Source organism: Melospiza georgiana, chromosome 1 (genome assembly GCF_028018845.1).
Source record: "Melospiza georgiana isolate bMelGeo1 chromosome 1, bMelGeo1.pri, whole genome shotgun sequence".
Taxonomy (NCBI): domain Eukaryota; kingdom Metazoa; phylum Chordata; class Aves; order Passeriformes; family Passerellidae; genus Melospiza; species Melospiza georgiana.
In genome coordinates, this window is record NC_080430.1 from 2801942 (window position 1) to 2824112 (window position 22171).

The 22171-nt window shown below is 42.4% G+C and overlaps 1 protein-coding gene across 1 annotated transcript in view; it reads left to right on the plus strand.

The window, feature by feature from the left end:
• Positions 1–22171, plus strand: part of OBSCN (obscurin, cytoskeletal calmodulin and titin-interacting RhoGEF) — a 150824-nt gene that overhangs the window by 107662 nt on the left and 20991 nt on the right. The window contains exons 62-82 of the mRNA XM_058024149.1: positions 701–973; positions 2186–2458; positions 5027–5314; positions 6800–7072; positions 8094–9446; positions 10015–10293; positions 11470–11548; positions 11907–12025; positions 12938–13135; positions 13547–13579; positions 13668–13766; positions 14247–14465; positions 15219–15285; positions 15387–15406; positions 15712–15840; positions 16572–16711; positions 17653–17853; positions 18195–18277; positions 19134–19307; positions 20912–21071; positions 21570–21686. Of these exons, the coding sequence (XP_057880132.1) occupies positions 701–973; positions 2186–2458; positions 5027–5314; positions 6800–7072; positions 8094–9446; positions 10015–10293; positions 11470–11548; positions 11907–12025; positions 12938–13135; positions 13547–13579; positions 13668–13766; positions 14247–14465; positions 15219–15285; positions 15387–15406; positions 15712–15840; positions 16572–16711; positions 17653–17853; positions 18195–18277; positions 19134–19307; positions 20912–21071; positions 21570–21686 (4577 nt within the window). The remainder of the gene's footprint in view (positions 1–700; positions 974–2185; positions 2459–5026; positions 5315–6799; positions 7073–8093; positions 9447–10014; positions 10294–11469; positions 11549–11906; positions 12026–12937; positions 13136–13546; positions 13580–13667; positions 13767–14246; positions 14466–15218; positions 15286–15386; positions 15407–15711; positions 15841–16571; positions 16712–17652; positions 17854–18194; positions 18278–19133; positions 19308–20911; positions 21072–21569; positions 21687–22171) is intronic.

Consider the following 22171-nt stretch of genomic DNA (forward strand, 5'->3'; position numbering starts at 1 on the left):
GGCTGGAGTGTGGAGCTTTTTGTTTCTGACCCCACAACTCACCACAGAGCATGGGAAAATAAACCTAAAAATTCAGAAAATTACTATTCAATGCAGTCTTGATAGAGATTTTGACTTTGTGTGTTTCCTAGAGGCAGAATTATCTCGGATAATTGTCACTATAGCTTTGCCAGCCATAATATTCTCTTACATTTGCTTTACAAGAAAAGTAATGAGATTTTATCATGAGCTGTCAGTGGATTCACATCTCCCCAGTCATGATGATAGTAAAAATAATAAGGTCTGGGAGATCTTTGGGAAACTGTCATAGGACAAAAGGAATTTGATTACACTTTATCTTCCTAAGCTATGCCTTCTTATTGACTATTGGCCTGATTCTTACAAATATGTCCAGTTTTTTCATTATTTATATAAACAAGGTTTTTGGAGGAAATCTGGATGAAATGCTAGATGTTCTAGATGAAATGCTGGAGGTTCTAGAGGTTTATCATTACTTTTAAAGGGTCTTTAAATCTTCTTATTGTAATACTCTGTTAGAGGACGGATTGCCATTAACAATTAAGCCTACAAGCACAGTTTATCACATCCACATTTTCCATCAGCTTTGCAGCAGTGGGAATCATCCAGGGCTCCGAGGCTTGCTAATATTGAGAGATATTGGGCCAAATAATTAATACTGGTAATTTTCCTTCTTTTCTAGCCAAGAACAGCATTGTCCAGGGCCTGGAGAACGTGGAGGCTGTAGAAGGAGGGGAAGCTCTGTTCGAGTGTTACCTCTCCAAGCCTGAGACCTACAATTACAACTGGCTGATTGACGATGAACCTGCCAAGACCACGGAAAACACGGAGATGGTTTACTTTGAAAATGGCCTCAGGCACCTCCTGCTGCTGAAGAATTTAACTCCCCAGGACAGCTGCAGGGTGACTTTCATGTGCAGCGACGCGGTGACCTCAGCCTTCCTCACAGTGAAAGGTAACTCGGGTGCTTGGGCAGGGGAAATCTTCAATTTCTGCTTGGAAAGGGGGAAAGAAACCAGGGAAATATGATGAGTAGAACATTTAGGAAAGAGAAACGACAAATTCAATATTTCTTTGCTACTCGTTAATCTGGAAAAGAAATGTTGCATTTGTTGTTTCTCTTGCCTAAATGTTCTTCCAGCACAATAAGTAACAATAGAATCATTCCAGTTGGGAAAGACCTCTAGGATCATCAAGGTCACCACTAACCCACAGAATCACAGAATGCTTTGGGTTGGGGAGGACCTTAAAGACCATCCAGACCCATGGGCAGGACACCTTCCCCTACCCCAGGCTGCTCCAAGCCCTGTCCAACCTGGTCTTGGACACTTCCAGGGATCCAGGGGCAGCCACAGCTTCTCTGGACACCCTGTGCCAGGGCCTCCCTATCCTCACAGCAGAGAATTTCTTCCTAATATCTCATGTAAGCCTATTTTCTGGGCATCTGAATCCATCTCCCCTTGTCCTGTCACTCCATGCTCTTGCAAAATGTCCCTCTACATCTTTTTTGTTGGATGCCTTATATCCTGGAAAGTACAAATTAGATCATCCCAAAGCCTTTTATTTTCCCTGAAAAAATATCTGAAACAAATCCAATTCTCTCACCCCTAAATGGCTGATGCTTTACAATTTCCTTTTTTTCTTGCTCTGTAGTATGTGAGATGGTTTATAAGCAGGACCAGTTGGCACTGAGTGAGGAGTAAATTATTTTCTCAGAGCTGTCATGACTCTGATGAGTTTGGTTGTGTTTATAGACACTTCAGGGCTTCAGAGAGGAGGGTTTTATCAGCAACAACATTATCTCTGTGTCCTTTTACTTTATGCTGTTACAGGAGACCCCAGTGGGGACCACAGTCCCTTTCTGTACAAGAAAATAAGAGTACAAAAGCAGAGATCAGTCCCCACTTATGGATTAGATGGGATTTGGAGCAACCTGGTCTGGTGGAGGGTGTCCCTGCCCAAGGCAGGGGAAGCAACAAGATGAGCTTTAAAGTCCAAACCAAACCATTCTGTGATTCCAAACCTTCTGTTCTGGCAATGTACATAAACCTTCTAATGATCTCCTTGCTCCCCAAGGCCTGGCTGTTCAGAGCTTCAGCACAAACATTCACAAAATCTCCTGATTGTTTCTGTAACTGAGGCCTTGATCACTGATTTTAACCTACAGGGTGGCGCCTGCAGTTCCTGCAGCCCCTCACGGATGTGGAAGTGTCTCTGGGGGACAAAGCAACATTTAGCTGTGTCCTGAGTGAAGCTGTGCCAGTGAACGAAGTGGCCTGGTACAGCAATGACACAGAGATCCAGGCAGGGGAGGACTGGGAGGTGCAAGCAGATGGAAACAAATACAAACTTATCCTGAAAAAAGCCCAACTGCATCATTCTGGAGAGGTGACCTTTGCTTCCAGGGAGGCCATTTCATCAGCCAAGCTTTCTGTGATTGGTAAGTGTGTGTTGTTCCAGCCCAGGGGCACTCAAAATCTCTAATTTTGATATTCAGCATTGAATTTCCCAATCTTTGTGCTGATCCTTTCCACTTTGCCTCACATGTACCAAAATAGTGTTCTTAGGCTGAGAAGACACTACTGGCAACTTGTTCTTTGACCAGATCCACCTCATCAGAAGAAAAATACATCAGGCTAGTGATGGTAGAGATGCTCCCCAACTTTCTTTAGCTGCTGTCTTTTGTAAAATGTAACATAAACTCTAACAAAAATCATTATTCTTCACTTGACAAATGTGGACATGGGAAGGAGCAGCGGTAGAGTCCATGTCGAAAAATCATCCAGAGCAGCAGAGGAATCTTTGAAATCTACTAATCAGCGTGGAGAGCAAACAGTTTTCCAGATTAATGAATAGCATATTAAAACCCTCAAGAGGGGGACACCCATGGAGCACACACCTCCTGCTCCAGAGAGACAGAGTGAATAGTTAAGTAGGGAAAATGATAATTCTCTCATTCCCTCATGGAGCAGGATGGATGATGCCATCAGTGTCCATTCAGCACCCAGGATCTGGCTCCTTCCCACAGTGGGACCAGTGGGTCACCCAGCAGTGGTCACACAGCACCATCCCAGGGATGGTTATGAGATAATTAAATGTATTTTAGCTGTAGCTGAGATGTTAAAGAGTCACCGATGGACCATCTATACTTTAAATGGCTACAGGCAATCTCTGTCTAATGATTTCTGATACTTAAGGATCTCTGTTACACATTCCAGTCATTTCCGCTACAATTTTAAAAAAAGTTTAAATCAACTTTTTCTAATTTTGGGTACTTGCATTTAATGAACTTCAAAATAAGAATACAATACTCTTCCTGTTGACGGATTTTTCTCTATGAAATTTGGCTGACAACAGAGAAAAGACTTTATGTTGTTCTTGTGGTGTCCAGAGTTAAAGAACTGGCTGTTGACCATATTTGCCTTTAATTCTTTGGATTGGCATATCATGGCAGGTCATTTACATCGTAAATGTCTTGAACTCAAGACTGAAAGAATTATTTCTGTCTTTAAGGCCAAAGTCTAATGTAAACAAGGAAAATTTTCCAGTGTACTGAGTGTAAGGATTGGGATTAGATGATCTTCAAGGTCCCAACCCAAACTGTTCTATGATCATGGAGCAGGACACCAGATCATTCCCAACACATATTTATTTGTTATTTCCTGATGCTGTGACACATTGCAACACTGCAATTACACAGAAGTGGAGTGACTCGTTATTAAAATGTTTGAGTTATTATTTAGTCCCACAACAACCTGATTTCAATTAAGACCAGACCTAAAATAAACACAGTCAAGGCTCATTTCATGTGCTTGAAATTTTTAGTTAAATTCCTTGCTAATATGGACTGTGTAGGGTTATCTTTATTCTAAGCTTGGTGAGACAAAGAGGTTAATTATATATACACAAGAGGTTAATTATTTGTGATGAGAGTTGGAAAATGAATGTTTGTCATTGGCAGCATAGATCAGGGCAGACAAGGATTAATCAGTGGTGCACAGGTGCTCATGGTTGTGACTTTATGGTGACTTTACACTCAACTTTACAACAAGGAGAATACTCAGTCCATTGAGTGTGACCGTGTTCACAGGGGTCTTAGGATGAGGGAAGAGATGAGGATTTGATCTATGTTTTAGAAGGCTTGATTTATTATTTTATTATATATATTAAATTAAAACTATACCAAAAGAATAGAAGAAAGGACTTCATCAGAAGGCTGGCTAAGAATAGAATAGGAAAGAATGATAACAAAGGTTTGTGGCTCGGACAGAGAGTCTGAGCTAGCTCTCTGTGATTGACCATTAATTAGAAACAACCACATGAGACCAATCTCAGATCTATTTGTTGCATTCTACAGCAACAGATAACCATTGTTTACATTTTGTTCTTGACGTTTTTCAGCTTCTCAGGAGAAAAAATCCTAAGGAAAGGATTTTTCATAAAAGATTTCCGTGACAATTGCGCTTCTGTCCTCACAGCTTGCAGAAGGCTCTTGTGAAATAGGAGCCTCCTCGAGCCAGGTCTCATAAGCTCTTGGAGGTCTATTTCACACCCAAGATAGCTCAGCTACCTTAGAAGGCATAAAATCAGCAGGATGGCTTCTGTTGCAGTGTTGGAAACAAAAAGGTTTTAATAAAAAGCAAAATAACAAAACTCTTTATAGAGAAAAACCGATCCAGGTGCCAGAGGTTCTTGTTCCTGGTAAAACACCTCACAAAAGCGATCAGTTTCTTTGTTCTCTTCTTTTTCTAGTAAATTGCTCAGGTGAGAATTTTTGGCTTCTGTCCAATTGGCTATCCTTAAGTTTGAGGTGAAGTCCCCCAGGTCTTATGAGGCGTCTTTTCACCTAATTGAGGACAGAAACTTCTGGGCTTCTTTCCTTTTTGAGGGGACAAAGGATAGTTCTGTCACTCCGTCAACAAGGGGCACACTCCTACACTCTTGGGTGTTTTAGGACGGAGTGTCCCTGCTCACATCACACATCACAGCGCCTCTGTTGTGCCCCCAGCCCTCCCCGAGCCACCTGAAGCACCAGAGATCCTGAGTCAGAGCAGCCACTCCGTCACCCTGTCCTGGCACAGGCCGCTGGGTGACGGCGGCCAGCCCATCCTGGGCTACAGGGTGGAGAGGAAAATCCCAGGAGTTGGCTGGCAGTCCTGCAGCAGGGAGCTCATCCCAAACACGGAGCTCACCGTGGATGGCCTCAGCCCGGGGGAGCCCTACCGATTCCGAGTGTCGGCCGTGAGCAAAGCGGGGCCCAGCGAGGCGCTGCACTTCCCCCAGACGGTGCGGTTAGGTGAGGATGGACACAGGCTCAGGGAGGGCTGCAAGCTCCTGCAGACCCCACATTTTGCATGGCATGCCTGCTTCACCCATTCCAGGCATCTCCCAGTGCAGTGTCTTTCAGTGCTTGGCTGCCAAGGCAGTAGAGGACAAAGAGCTTGGGAGGAAAAAGTCGTTCTGGGCCGCTGTGAACAAAACCCGCTGCGTTTTTTAGCACTGTTCTTTGATGTCCTCCATACTGCATCCAGCTGTCTTGCAGCCTGCACTGCATCATCCACGTGCTGGCCCCTCACCATGGGTTTCTTGCACTGTACCCACGTGTTGGCCATGAGTGTCTTTTCTGGTGGAGTTAGGATGGAATGAGTGGAAAAGGGCATGCTGGAATGTGTTTGGGGTAACCAAGACTGTGACCATGAGTGAGCACATGGTCTTCTTCACCCATCTTTCTCCTTTTTTTTTTGTTTGTTTTTTATGCATCTTTTTCAAGAATTCCCCCAAAGAAATGCTGGGGGACAAAGTTCCTTTGCTGTCTGATGGTGAAATTTGGAAGCTTCAGTGGGATGGGGAGTTTCTCTCTCTCAGTCTTTTTTTTCTTGCAACTCTTTCTCTGGTATCACTCATTTAAATTCCTCAAAATGAGTATAACGATAGAAAATTACTCTTTTGCTTAAAATGCTCTGTTGCATTTTTTTACAACAATAACTGCTGCCAGTGCTGGACCCTGATGACTCTGACCATGCTGACTTTGTCAACAACAAACTCAAGGCATTTTGGGCAGCAATCCTCTCACCCTGATGAAATGTGCAGAGAGGAAGGTAACCTTGAGGGATGTGCTGCTTTTGGGAACCCAGAATCATCTTTTACATCCTAGTCAGAATCTCTGAGTTTAATGTCTTTTTCTTTGAGGTACCATGGTTCTACAAACAGCATTCCACTGGTAGACCTCCTTCCAAAGTAAAGAAAATGCTGAGAATTTTTGGTTTAATTGTTTTTGCTTTTTGATAATTTTTACTCTTCCTAAGATAGCCTAAATATATATCTATATTTTTCTTTTTATTTCAAGGCAGAGATGAATGCCGCTTTGAATAATCTCTTTTCATTCGGTTTATTGTTTCTTCTTTGTCTCGTATCACCACTTCTTCACTTTGAAACATTTAAGATCTAAAAAATCTGTAGAACTTCTTTTGTACTGATGATGGGTAAATGAAGACCAGCAAACAAACACAGGAATGTGGAAAATGCAACCACTTCTGCATGTATATGTTTAGATGGAGCAGTTTAAGCACTGGGAGAGCTTGGAAAGTTGTTTTGGTATTATCTTTGGAAGTGCATACTTTGGATGCTGCCAGTCTTTTCCTTTTTTTTTTCCTTTAGTTGTCTACAACAGCTGAAAAATCTGTAAATGATGGATGGGTTGCTTGGATATTTTATGGAGTGGAGTGCCCTAAAGCCAGATGATTGTTCTTTGTGTTAATTCACTTTATTTCTGTAATTGCAGAGCCTCCAGTTACCATCACCCAACCCTTGGTGGGAGGATCTGTCTCGGAAGGGGGGGTGGCTCGCCTGGAGTGCACATTATCAAACAAAACTGAGGAGAAAGTGACCTGGTTCAAGGGAAAAGAGCAAATAAAAGCTGGAGGGAGATATGAAATCCTTTCTGAAGGAACGAAGCAGATTCTCATTATCCGTGGATTTAAACCTGAGGATCAGGACAGCTACACCTGCATGGCTTCTCCAGAAGTCAAATCTGTTGCCAGCCTGTGTCTTGAAGGTACAAAGTATGCATTGCTGGGGTGTTAAATCAGGTCTAGTATGGACATCCAGGGCCATCTCCACAGCTGGGACTGCAATTAATTTTCTTTTACAAGCTATGATAACAATCCACAAGGAATTGTTATTTTCCTGTTTGGCATTGCCCAGTATGTTCCTGCATCCCAAATGATTTTGAGTTGCTCAGATTAGAGTTTCTGGAGACACATATTTAAGGCGTGACATTATTGTCTCTACACGAGTTTTTGGTGCCTTTTCAGATGCTTTAGGGTGTTGTGTGGATGTCCCAGACAACCTGGAGCATCTCAAAAGGGACTGGGCAACATGTAGAGGCACATGAATGTGTCCCAGACACCTTCAGACTTAGGCACATCCAACCAAGCAGCTGTGTCCATGTGAGATGGGAGTCTCAGCTCCCAGCACAGCCACTGGAGATCTGTTCAGGACAGACAGAGAAGCCCTGTATACCTGGGAGATTGGATGAGCCTGGGTAGCTTTCCAAGCTCCACTGGCAGTCTAAGCAACTGCAACATTAAAAAGGACACAAATTGATTTATTGGGTCCAAATGTGCAAGGAATAAATAAATTTTTTAAAAAGTTGTTTGGTAATGTTTAAGTGCATGCATGGAATCACAGGATTGTTGAGGTTGGACAAACCTCCTGAAGATGGTGTGGTCCATCCTCCTCCTCAAAGCATGGTCAGCTAGGACAAGTTCACCAGGACCAGAATCAGTTATATCAACTTCCCAGAGAGGGTGTGAAGTCTCCTTCTCTGGAGATATTCAAAATCCATCTGGACACTGAATAATGTGATCTAGGGGACTGTGTGTGAGCAGGGAGGTTGGACTAGATGATATTCAGTAGTCCCCTCCAACCTTCCCCATCCTGTGATTCTGTAAATTCCCATGTTTTTCTCAGTATGATGCTTAGTTAAATGCCTCTGAGACTCTCCAGTAGAACATTTCCACGTGCTTTCTCCGAGCTCACAGATTTTAACTTCTTGTCTGTTTCATTCCCTGCAGTTCCCACAGTGTCGATGCTGAAGGAGATTGCCAGGGAAGCTCCCCCTGCCAGCCGGGCTGAGGAGCAGGTGGATGGACACATCCAGCCCAGCCTGCCCCCTGAAGCTGCCCAGGAGGGAGATCTGCACCTCCTCTGGGAAGCCCTGGCCAAGAAGCGTCGGATGAGCCGGGAGCCCACCTTGGATTCCATCAGTGAGGTGCCCGAGGAGGAGGAGAAGCTTCAGAAGCTGAGGAAGGAGGAAGCAGAGATGTCCCACTACTACTCAGAGGAGTACTCCACGTGTGACGAGCTGGCCAGGACGGGAGAGGCAGATTTCTCTTTCACAAGCTCTGATGATGAGTCCAGAGCTGGCACTCCTTCCCTGGTGAACTACCTCAAGAAAGCTGGGAAGAAGAGCACCAGCATTACCAGCAAGGTTCAGTCCACCTCCACAGGAAAACTATGGAAGCAGTGGGAGACAACCACCGTGGAGACCACTGTGGCCACCACAGCTGCGCAGCCAGCTGAACCAGAGCTGCCAGATTTAGACGACCCCTCCATGAACAAGGCGGCTGTGAAGATCCAAGCCGCTTTCAAAGGCTACAAAGTCAGGAAAGAGATCAAGCAACAGGAGTGCCCGGTGTTCACTGAGACCTTCAAAGACTTCTCTGGAGAGCCTGGAAGCACCCTGCACCTGGAGTGTGTGGCCCACAGCAAAACCGACATGAACGTCCGCTGGCTGAAGGATGGCAAGGAGCTCTCGGATGGTCGCTACTACCACATCGACAGCTACAGCGACGGCACCTGCTCCTTGATCATCGCCGGCCTGGACAGGAAGGATGCAGGCAAATACACCTGTGAGGCATCCAATAAATTTGGCAAGGTCTCACACAGCGCCAAGGTGGTGGTTGGCGCTCAGGAAGCTCAAGCTCTTGCTAAGGAGAAGAGGAGTAAGCAAAGCACCGACAGCGAGACGGAGAGCTCATCTGGCAGCGAGCTGGACGACGCTTTCCGAAAAGCAGGAAGGAGACTCCACAGGCTCTTCAGGGCCAAGATCTCCACGGAGATCTCTGATGTGGAGGAAGAGCTCTTTGTCAGCGCAGACGAAGGGGACATAGACGTGGTTGACCACCAGACGTACCGTGAGGATGACCAGTACATCTACATCAAGTTTGAAGTCATGTCCGAGGCCAAAACGGCCGCCACACGGTTCAGAGAGATGTTTGGTGCTCTGGGAATTCCAGTGGAGATCGACATCTTGGAACAAGGCCCGAAAAAAATTGAATTGCGCATTGGGAAGGCATCACCTCCCACCCTTGGGAAGTTTCCACCTCCATCAAGACCTCCACCACCTTTGCTGACTTCTGACACAGGTAGGGGAAGCAGATCTTGCCTGTTCCTTGGAAAAGACAGTGGGAACAGGTCACAATGCAATTTTTTCACTCTCAAGCAATTTTTTTCTAGCAATTTTTTTTTTAATTTGGTGCAGATATTTTATGAAAACTTTGCACTTTTAGAAAAAATAATGACTTTTTTATTCTTTTTCATTTTGAGGGAGAGGAGGCACACTGGTGGGGAGGTTACAACATACTGACTTATCTGTGAAGCCCCTTTTCATGCTAGAAATGTCACCTACCACAACATGACCATAAATACTATGATTATTGTACTTAAATGAATTATGTGGGGTGTAGAATGGCTCTGAGGGAGACAAGACATTTTGGCAAGAATAGGAGCAGGGATAATATATAGTTGGCAGCTGTGGTATTGCTGTGCTGATGAAATATCTTCATAGTGCTAAGGAGTTTCTTTTCTAGAGAAAAAAAGTATTACTCTGCAATTAAAAAACTGGAAACCAGAAGTCTGGGCAGCAGGGGCCTAAAATATATCTTTAACTAAAACCAAAGTTTTCTTTCTTCTCTCCAACCACCCCAACTTCAGCCCCCATGTTCATGACCGAGCTCCAAAACCAAGAGGTCCAGGACGGGTACCCAGTGAGCTTTGACTGCATCGTCATTGGCAAACCCCTGCCCACGGTTCGCTGGTTCAAGGACGGCAAAGCTATTGAGGAAAACGATCACTACATGATCAACGAGGACCAGGAAGGGTGCCACCAGCTGATCATCACCGCCGTGGTGCCCACGGACATGGGCGTCTACCGCTGCCTCGCTGAGAACAACATGGGCGTGGCCTCAACCAAGGCTGAGCTCCGTGTGGACCGTAAGTCTCAAAATCTCTGTAGCAAAAACAATTAAAGGAGTTCTGCTGAGACCTGGTTAATTTATTTTTTTCCCAAGGAAAGCACCATTTGATGCTGTTTGTGGAATTTTCTGTCACTTGGGGTCACCAATTGTGGTGGTGTTCACGGAGGTCCCTGGATGAGGGAAGAGATGAGAATCTTGACTCCATGTTTCAGAAGGCTGATTTATTATTTTATGATATATATTATATTAAAAGAAAATTATAGATTAAAACTATACTAAAAGAATAGAAGAAAGGATTTCATCAGAAGGCTAGCAAGGAATAGAAATGGAATGGAATGGAATGGAATGGAATGGAATGGAATGGAATGGAATGGAATGGAATGGAATGGAATGATAATAAAATCTTGTGACTGACCAGAGTCCAAACCAGCTGACTGTGATTGGCCATTAATCAGAAACAACCACATGAGACCAATCAAAGATGCAATTGTTGCATTCCACAGCAGCAGATAATTATTGTTTACATTTCGTTTCTCAGCTTCTCATGAGGAAAAAATCCTAAGGAAAGGATTTTTCAGAAAATATCATGGCTGCAGCTGTTGAGTCAGGGACGGAAAGAAAGACTCTAGTCTTCAGGTGGATTAGAAGGTTAACTTTAATGAAAGTAGTGGGTCTTTCATAATGTGACTTGCTAAATTGATACTTGATTGGTCTCAAAGTAGAAACATCTCACACTAATGGTGACTATGAATAGCACACTGTGAAGAACCATAATTATAAACAATGGTTCCAGAAAGAGAGATAATAATTGTTTTAATTCTTTCCTCTAAGATTCTCAGGCTCAGCCTGGGAGAAATTATCTGTTCTTTCTTTGATTGAACTGAGAATCTCCACACCATTTACATTTTAAAGGAAGATGTTTTGGCCAGGAAATTTTCACTTGTAAACTTCTTGGGTTTAGCTGGGTTTTGCTAACTCCAAGGCAAGGTTCAGAGCAAAGATTTTGGGGTGAACAGAGACAAAGGTGTTTTCCATAATCCAGGGATGTGTGGGATCCTGCTGCAGTACAATATAAAATCCATCTGCCAGTCACTCCAATTAGTAAGGGAACTAAAATCAGTAAGAACTGCTTAAGCAAGAAAAATAATTTCAAATCTCAGATGATTCAGACCTATCTTTTTCCATTTAACAGTGACTAGCACAGACTATGAGACAGCAGCAGATGCAACAGAGACTTCATCTTACTACAGTGCCAAGGAATATATTTCAAGGTAAAATATGGAACTGGTTCTAACCTCTAACTCAGTGAGATCAGTCTGAGTATTTATGTCAGCGCTGAGTTTCCTGTGTTGAGCAAATTTAATGCCATAAAGGAGCATCCAGCCCAGTTGAGATGCAATAACTGCAGCAGCTGCACATTTATCATGGACAGAATTGCCCTGGAGCCTTCAGGCAAGCTGGGCTATTTCCTCAAGGGATCACTCTGTTACTTTTAATGTCAGATGGTGCTGAGTCTGTTCTCAGGATGCCAAAACCCACAGACTGAATTTACCTAAAGTATATCATTCTGATTCCAAACTTTTATCTGGAGTCCTGATTTTCCTCTTTCTAATCCCAATTGCTGCTTAGCCGAGAACAGGAGGAATCCATGACTGAGGAGGAGCAGCTGCCCCAGATCTTTGATGAGCTCCATGATATTCACGTGGCACCTGGAGCATCGCTGGCTAAATTTCACCTGAAGGTGAAAGGTGAGTGGATCCCACGGTAATGTCAGTTTTCCAGGTCTGATATCGGGTTGAAGTGCTGGACAAGGTTTTCCAAGGTGTTCTTCTGCAGCTGTGACCCCGGGCTGAGCACCTTGCACCATTTCTGCACAAACCAGCTGGGGAAAGTGTTCATGCTGTTGAACAGGGACTGTTGGAGCAGACTTAGGCAGATTAAGCCTCATTTTGTGTCCATATATCCAGGCATAATGACAGGCACATGCTTCTGAAAACTGAATTCTGGATTTCTCTGAGCACAGGAGCAGTAAGGAGTAATAATCTTGACATTATTACAATCATCACTATTAATAACTATCATTATATATTACTTATATTTATATAACCTAAATAACTATATCTAATATAATGTATTTATATTAATCATAATTATGTAATAATAATAATAAAAATAAAGTCAATCTCCTTCATTTTCTTCAATAAATTAAGCAGTCATGAATTTGCCTTCCTCCATTAAGGGGTTGCTCCTACAATGTAAAAACTGCAAAAACATCCCTCTGGTGTTGACTCTGGTAGGGAGAGGTAGGGATTTTGCCACTTTCTCCTGTTGCTGTCTATAAAAATTATGAGAATGCATCTGGCTTCAACATTTCTCCTTGTGAAACTTTCAAATCAGACATAAGTGTTGATTTTTCAAACTCCAAGGTGTTTGCACATGCAGAGACAATATGGGGAGTGCCAGAAACTGAGGAGACAGGAAATAATTTTAACAGATAATTCGAATTTAATGCATTTTTAAGCATCCCTAATTGGTTAAACCCTTGAAGCAGCACCCCTGTTAAACCCTTGAGACAGCAGAGGATCTGGCACTTTGGAGATGCTCCCAAATCATTGCTGCCAATGAATTTTGCTCTCTGTGTCTGTAACTGCTCCTCACAGGGTACCCTCAGCCTCGTCTCTATTGGTTCAAAAATGGGCAGCCCCTAAAGGCCTCGGACCGGATCCTCAAGACCGACAGGCAGGAATTCCACTCCCTGGAAATCCGCGACGTCACCAAAGCAGACGCCGGCCAGTATTTGATATTTGTCATCAACTCTGCTGGCTCTGCCTATTCCTCAGCCAGGCTGGTAGTCAAAGGTGGGTGTGGCTCTGTTTTGGGCTGTTTCAGAGGTTCTTGACATTTTGTATAGTTATTTTTTTCCTGAGGAAACCTCCCAAGGTAACTCAGGTGAGGTGGGGAAGTCTGTAGGTAAAGGATGATGTGCTTTGCTCTTGGTTCTTTGTTTATTCACCTATAAATTTACTGTTTAAGAAGATGATGATGCCACTTCTCTGTGGTCTGTCTGTCTCATAAACAGCTATTTTATTCTTGTCCATTCTAATTAACCTTAAAAGTTAATTTCATCAAAACTTAGAAGCTCTTATAAATCATACCAATATTTCTGTGTAATATCTCCACTGGCGTCACTTTGGGAGCTTTTTGTTGCAATCCCTAAATTAACACTTATTTATATTTGTCATGTTCTTTTTTTTCTCCTTGTGTTCCAGATCCTTATGAGAAAGAAGAGCCATCCAAAACAGGTGAGAGAAGCCACAGCAGGTGGGAACAGAAGCCCCAGGAATTTTTCAGTCTAAACTCACTGTGCTTCTTCAATAATATTATTTCCAGATTCCCATGAGCAGCTGATACCGCCAAGATTCCTTGAAAGATTTACAAATAAGAAGGTGAAAAAGGGTGCAAGCATCACATTATCTGTGAAAGTTGAAGGTAAGTGAGCAGATACCTCATCTCTCTGAATAACACTTGAAATGTGTAATTTCACAACACATTCTTCTCTCTCTGCCCCCAAGTCATTGTAAACACATTTCCTGTATCTGAAGTCTGGGATTCTACTCCCAACTTACATTTTTTGCCAAGACACTTCACAGTAAAGCACCTTATATTTCTTCACCTCCAATTTTTTGTATGAAAAAATGGGGATAATGACACTGTAGTATGATGCATGTTGACCATGAATTGTACGGTGATTGACAATTCTGGTTTTTCAAAAAGATTTGATGTCTTTATGAGCGTGCTGTAAAATGGTTTATCCTCCTTTATTGCATATTATGCCTGTTATTGTTGGTAAAGTATCATAAAATGGATCAAAACACCATTTTTTCACAGCAAGGCTCATCCCTTATGATGACATTTTAAGGGAGGAACACAAACAGGACGATTAAAGTTATCGCACCAATTTCCCTTTAGGGCATCCACCACCAACAATCACTTGGATGAAGGAAGAGTCTCGGGAGGACATCCTGTGGATCAAACCAGACACTCCTGGGTACAAACTGGCCAGTTCCAACATGCACCACAGCCTGATCCTGCTGGACGTCAAGAAGAAGTACAGTGGAGCTTACACCTGCATTGCCACCAACAAGGCTGGCCAGTCCATCTGCACGGCCAACCTGGAAGTTGCAGATGGTAAATCTTTGCTGCAACACAAACAATTTTTCTATATTTCCCTTTTACCCAGTGCCTAAGGGAAAAAAAAAAAACAAACAAGTGTGACTGTTATGGAAATTATCCAATCACACCCAAAAAAAAGCATTTTCTCAAGAGCAGCCATGATTTTACTTGTCTTGCAAATGGTTACACTCTTTACTTCTATAATATTTTAGATTTCTGACTCTGTCTTGTATTAACAGCAGCACATTTTCTGTATAAACAGAAGGCAAGTCTAGGAACAACCAAATTAGGTAAAAATTTTAAAAAATGAAAGGCAATGTAAAGTAACTGGGAAAAGTCATAATTTGAAAAATTATTTTGAGTGCTCCACTCTGCTGAGATATTTTGTATTAGAGTTATTAGGTTCTTGTAGAGCTTTCCAAGGCCTCTTTTAACACAATAAAATGGGGTAAAAACAAATATATACTGGGAATTGTGCAGAGCTGTGAAGGATTCCATTTTTCTGTTATCCTGGCTTGCATCCCACATTTTTATTGTACCAAGAGCTGCAGGAGCATAACCTGGGCAGCGTGGAGAAATGGGGCAATTATTTATTTTTCATGAACAGGGAGAGGAGGGAGAAACCATTGCCACCACAGGACTGGGAATATATATCCCAGGTCAGGAGCTGCTGCAGTGCTCCATGTCTAGAAAATGTGCCTGCACTAAACAGCTAAAAAAGGACATTCTGTGCCTTCTGTCCTCTAATGACCAACCCCAATCTTGCAGTGAAAGAGGCTGAAGTCCTGACCCAGGAGCGTGTGATGGTGTCAGAAGCCATCATGACCACCCTGGGGTAAGTTGGATGTGTGGAGAAGGGAGGACATGTTCTTCATTTAACTCCCCTTACTGCCCATTTTATTGTAATATTTAACTCTGCTTTATTTTCTTTTCCAGAACTATTCAGTCCTCTGAAGGTAAGAGAAGCTGTTTTCTCTCTCTTCTTCCTGTCCCTCATATCTACAGCTGAGACTGTCAATGTATTTCATGTATCTACTCATTTTTGTCCACTTTTCTTGAAATTGTCTGAAATGTTGGAACCTTTCAGGACTGCTCACTGTTCAATGGTGCATTATTTGGATGAACTGAGAGCAAGGACAGTTTTAAAATCAGGAGAAGAGAAGAAAATTAAACCTTCCTTCCAGAGAAGCTTGCATTACTCAAAAAGAGATGAATTTTCAGTGACACTGCCAACTTAATAACAAATTCTCTTTCTTTCCAGGAGACCTTGAAGCTGGCAGAGAAGGTGTGCCCAAAACCCCCATTTCATTAGCTGATGTTGGCTCAGAAGAGTTCTTCCAGAAACTCACCTCACGTATCTCAGAAATGGTATCTGCAAAAATAACTCAGGGTAAGGAATCTGAAAACCACAGTTTAATTACAGTAGAAAAAAACCCAACCAAATCTCTTTTTTTTAGGTGTTGTTTAATTATAAGTGAGATTTATGCAGCAGCTTTTCAGACAGTCATTCTATGTAAACAAATGAACATTTGTCAATGCTTAGGGATAAGAAATTTAAGTAGGAGTCCATCCAACCTGCATATCTCAATCTAGAATGTTGAACTAGGAAAAAAGCCATTACAGTAAATTATAAAAATATAAGTGTATGTTCCATATTTTAGGTATTTTGAGTTGCTCAGATATTCATCATTCCTAAATCAGAAAGCAATCCTGTTTTCTGTACTTCCCACATTTTTAGCTCACAGTGGAATTTTAAAATCAAATTAAGGATGAAAACTCTGTACACAGCTGTGCAGAAATCCAGTGATTTGTTGAGTTGGATGAAAAATTCTGGTTTGTGTCTGTCCTGGTTATCTTGTAGAAAAAGTTTAACTTGGAGCAAAAATAGAGGCATTAACTCTCCAACAAACATTCTTGCAGTGCAGCAGCAATACATGCAGTAGGCCTGCAACACCATGTATTAAAACATCCAAATTATTCATTTAATCCTAAATATCAATAAGAAATCACACTAAACATTATCGTGAATGCTCTTCCTAGGAAGAAGAAAAATTATTATAGATTTGGTTGATGTTTAAATTGGGGATACATTTTAAACACTTTGCTGTTGCTGTTTTTCAGCTAAACTTCGAGTACCAGGTGCAGAAAGTGATGATGAGTCAAGAACTCCCTCTGCATCTCCTCGCCACGGACGGTCCAGACCTTCATCCATTGCTCAGGAATCCTCCTCTGAATCTGAAGATGGGGATTCCAGAGGGGAGGTATGACATCTCTATGGGGCAAGTTGGACACAAGGAGAAAACTCAACTTAGAGTGACCAGCCTACTGTGGTGTAGGGATCTCCATCCTCTTTGGTGATGTAATTTAGTTTTGTAGGTGTATTTAGTAGTTAAATGTTGTGTCTGTGACACAAAGCACAGAGAATCAAATTCTGATGCTCATCCTGTGATGCTGAACAAGTGGTTCAAGTCAAAATGGTTGAAACATGACTTGGCACCTCTTGCTCTCACAGCTGAACTTCAGGAAGTCAGAACTTGATTTTCTGTGGCCTTGGATGAAGTTGGCCAGAGGAATCTTGTTGGGTATCTCCAGCCGGGGGCTGTGTACAAATCATGAACAGGATGGGTCTGGTAGGAACGTGCCTTGAGCTGTTTTATTTTCCAGCATCAGTCTCATTCCATGGTTATGACAATGGGAAAATGACATCAGCTCACATCCCAGGCAGCAGACCAAGAACTTATGTTATAACTTTAAAAGTTTTTTGACCAATCACACAAAGCAAAAGCACATTGACAGTAGTTCTATCCAACCACTATAAGCACACGTACCTTAGGTTAAAAAATGCTTGCTTATTTCAAATATAGTACCTGCTTGTAAGCCTTAAAACACAACACACAGAGCTCCATTATTAAGCTTAGACTTTCCTAATATCTCACTAGATAAACTTTTCTGCAGCTTAGGGAGTTATTCTAGACAAGACACAGACCATTGTTCTATTTGTCCTTACTTTTCTACAGTTTAAATAATTTTTTTGCTGACCAATCTCATGGCTACTGCTTAGCCCTAATCACAGTTCTGCTGTCTCTGAGGCCTGCCTTTTGCAGCTTTCCCAAAACCCTCTGATTTTATGGATTCCCACAGTTGAGAATTTCTTCATAAGGGAAAGGAAGAGCTCAAAGTGACTGTAGTTTTGTGCCTGCAGATCTTTGATGTCTACATGGTCACTGCTGACTACGTGCCCGCGGCGCCGGACAAGGAGACCATCACCCTGAAGGAAGGACAATATGTGGAAGTCCTGGATTCAGCTCATCCTCTGAAATGGCTGGTCAGGACTAAACCCACAAAATCGAGTCCCTCTCGACAGGGTTGGGTGTCTCCAGCTTATCTGGACAAGAAATTAAAGGTGACTGATCATGTTTGGTTATTTCTCATTTAAAATTTCTCATTCTTGTTGCAGTTTAGAGCCATCCCTTTTACAAGGAGTGATGGCAGAGGAGGTTGTTGAAGGGGTCTGGAACAAGGTGGTACTTTTTCATGTTTTTATTAGACAATATTTCTGGTCTGTGCAGGGGTTTCTGGGTTGGAAAGACCTAAAAACTCTCCAGTACAAAATAAATTTCACACTGGTTTAGTAATTGTTAGACTAAACAGGACTGTGAACACATGAGTGATATTCCTCCATGTATACACAAAAGCACTGTCCACTTCCAAGAATTATTTTAATTTTTTTTTCTAATATTGTAGTTGTCACCGGAGTGGGGAGCAACAGAAATTCCAGAGTTTCCTGGAGAGTTTGTTTCTGAAGATGAATACAAAAGGAAGCTAAGGTGAGCTCATGTCACTTGGTATTTGCACCTTTGAATTTTCCTGCCTTTTGAACCACTTGCATTTTGTGATTCATTTCAGGTTAGGAAAATTCCAGGCATCGGGATCACAAAATCCTAGAATGGTTTGGGTTGGAAGGGGCCTTAAACACCATCTATGGTCAACAAGTGCCATGGACAGGGACACCTTGAACTGGCCACATCCATCCATCCATCCATCCATCCATCCATCCATCCATCCATCCATCCATCCATCCATCCATCCATCCATCCATGTGATGCTTTAAGAGGCTACCTAGAACAGAGGATAGACAGAGTTAAAGGAATAAAGTGGGGATTTATTAAAAAAACCCTTCAAAGGATACACCTGGGGCAGCACAAGAGCCTGGCTGTGGCTCTATCTAAGATGGATGCTGGTTCATGAGTTTTCACACTTTTATAAGTTTTGGTCCATTTCCATATTGGGGTTAATTGTCTAATTACAGCTCCAGGTTTTGTAGTCCAGTTTGCTCTCCTCAATTTGCTGTTGTTTGTACTTTTTGGGCCTGAAGCTGCAATGGTGTCCTTGGTTCTGGGGCTGGAAAAGGATTGTTTTGTCTGACTGAACTGTGAGGAGAACTTGCTAACAATTTATTTGAAGTCCAGAGTTATACACCAGTGCAGTACAGAATCTGGAAAACATGAAAGCTAAAACTTAAGGCATCACCTGCATCCATCAATCCCCACAGGGGATCTTTCAACACACACCAGGAGTCAGTTCCTCTGATCATAAATCCCTAATTTACAGCCTAAAAGCCTCTCAAGGACAATTGTGATGATTTTTCCGTGATTTCTTCCTGCCTCTCTGTCTCCCCATCAGTGTTCTCATTCAGGAGCTGTTGATCTCAGAGGAAGATTACATCCAGGATTTGCAGTTTCTCCAGACTCATCACCTTAGGTACACTGAGACCTGTCCCAGTGTGCCAGGAGCTGTTGCCAGTCAGAAATCCACCATCTTCAGGAATATTGATGACATTGGTCGCTTCCATTCCAGGTGGGCATTCCCAAGTGCCTTCATTGGAGACCAAAGAGTAGCACTATTATTATTATTATTACTATTACTATTGTTGTTGTTGTTATCATCGTTATTGTTGTCATTATCATTATTATCGTTATTATCACTACTACTATTACTACTGTTATTATTACTTCTAATATTATTATTACTGGAATAATATTATGGAATAATATTATTCCATATTATTATTATTTCTTACTATTTTTCCTGATGTGGAGCACTGGCAGTGCTGAGGTGCAAGGGAATTGATGTTCCTTTCAGGAGGGTAAATGATGGCATGGCTTAAATCCTACCGCAGGGTTAGGACTTCCATAATCCCCTTCAGAACTTCAAGGCTTCCTGCTCATTTCTTACTCTTTAAAGTGAATTTAACTGTGAAACAGTGAATTATGTTAAAAAAGCAGCAAGATCTCACAGGCACTTCAGTGGTGTCTTCACAGAGATATTAATCCATGTAAAACTGATGTCAGCATCCATGAATTTCAGAAAACCTTCCACTATCCCAGGGTGCTCCAAGACCTTCTCAACCTAGTCTTGGACACTTCCAGGGAGCCAGGGGCAGCCACAACTTCTGTGGGAAATCTGTGCCAGGGTCTCACCACTGTCACAAAGAAGAAATTTCTTCCCAATATCCTGTCTAACCCAGTCCTCTGTCAGTTTAAAGCCATTCCCTCGTCCTGTTCTCCTGCCCATTTTCCAAAGCCCCAGCTGAGAGGAATGGCACTGTGCTGGGTGAAGAGGCACTGAGCACTTTAATCTTAATGTGGCAACATCCCTTATTTCCCCCATCATTTCTGCTTTGGATTGAACAGACAGGTGTCTGCTAAGGAAGGCAGGAGCCTCCCTTGAAATGGAAAATGTAAACCTCCTCCCTCCAAATTATTATAATTTTTGAGATTAAGGGGCTTTCAGGCAAAGATATGGGAATAGGAATAACAGTTATTTACTAGGAAAATTAAAAATACAAATGCAATAGTACAAACAAGAACACAAACCACTGCCAGAGTGAGAGCAGTCCCTGCCCCCAGTGTGTCAGGGGGTGTCCCAGCCCCATCCCAGGGGGGCTCAGCCCTCCTGCAGTGCCAGCTGTGGCTCTGCTGCAGCAGGGATCCTGCACAAGGGGGGAGTTTTCCTCTGCAGCTCCAGGGCTGCTGCAGATGGGCCTGGGCTCCCTCTGGCCATGCAGGGCAGCAGAAAGCTGCTCCTCTGGCAATGCAGGGGACAAAGGCTGCTGTGCTGTGCCAGGCTCAGATTGGATCCAGGTAGGAATGCTTGGCTCCTCCCCTGGGCGGAGCATCTCCCCATGGGATGCTGGGATTGGATCAGCCCTGCAGGGACACTCAGTGGCCATGGACAGCAGAGATCTCCTGCAGGGAGGGTTGGCTGGGGAGAGAGAAAGAAAAAACTGCCCCATGGACAGCAGAGAACTGCCCCACCTCTGACAGATGGCAAATGCAATACCCCCAAACCAAATTTTACACCTGACATCTCCTTCCTGATTCCCAGCCTGGCAGCTGGGGCTGTTTTTAGCCGCATTTCAGCCCCTTCCCCTGAGATGTTCTGTGCTCCTGTCCCCACAGCGTGTTCCTGAGGAGCCTGCAGGGCTGTGACACTGACGATGACGTGGCCATGTGCTTCATCAAGCACGAAGCAGAGTTCAGCAGGTACATCCAGTACCTGGTGGGAAGGGTCCAGGCAGAGTCCATTGTTGTCAGCAAAGCTGTCCAGGATTTCTACAAGGTAAGGAAGGAGCCAAAGCACCTGTGGGAAATTCATCCTGTAACCCACTGCATCAAGAAATATCATTATTAATCATAAATGTGAACCTCAAAAGTATTTGTAATATCTCTTGCTAAATATAATAGCAAAACCTTATTAACTTATGTCGTGGTTTGTCAACCCACGACAAAATTAATTAAACTGTAAAAATTATTAAAACTAATAGTTTTTAGTTCACTTTCTAGTTTTTTTTTCTGGTTAGTATGGCCAATATGGGAGCATATTTACTTATCCTTGTGCATTTATTAATATTACAAAGATTATGCAGCCATGAATGTGGCTGTGTTTATGTAACTGTAATTAAGGGACATTTTAAAGGTCACCACATTATAAGACCAAGAGAACCACATAAATCATAAATATAGATAAGCAAATCTTGTTTCTCTGCTCCAGCTACTCAGGATTTTTTGTACTGCTCTTTATAACAACCTTTCCTTGTTATTCCATGTATTCTTTCAGAGATACACAGATGAATATTTAACTAATGAAGATCCCTCACAGCCACTGATCCCACCACTACAGCACTACCTGGAAAAACCCATAAACAGGATCCAGCAATACCAGACAATAATTAAGGTAAAGAGATGTTACAGGTTTATGTTCTGCTCTGTGCAGCTTGTGCAGAAAAAGATTTTATTTTTATTTCCTGTTTCTTGGCTTCCTTCTGATAAAACTACAATTGAGAACTCCTTGAGTAAATAAGAGATTAATCATCACCAGTGGTGGTCTTCTCTAAATAGTTTTGTAAATGTAAATCCAGGTGGAGGTTCACAGAATCCAACCCCAGAAAGTTCAGTGAGCTTTTTCCTTAAATATATGAAAAAAATTATATTATATGATATAATAACATATTAGTATGTATTATATTACTCTATATTATATTGGATGACAGATATAAATTTGCTTCAAACTCAGTAATATTTACTTTATAAAAATAAGATGTTTCCTTGTCTAAGATAATGACTTACCACTTCTTTTCCTTTTATACTGATATTATAGTAAGATTAAATTCTTGTTTTCTGAAAAACTTTGCCCCATTCTACCACCCTGAAATATTTTGT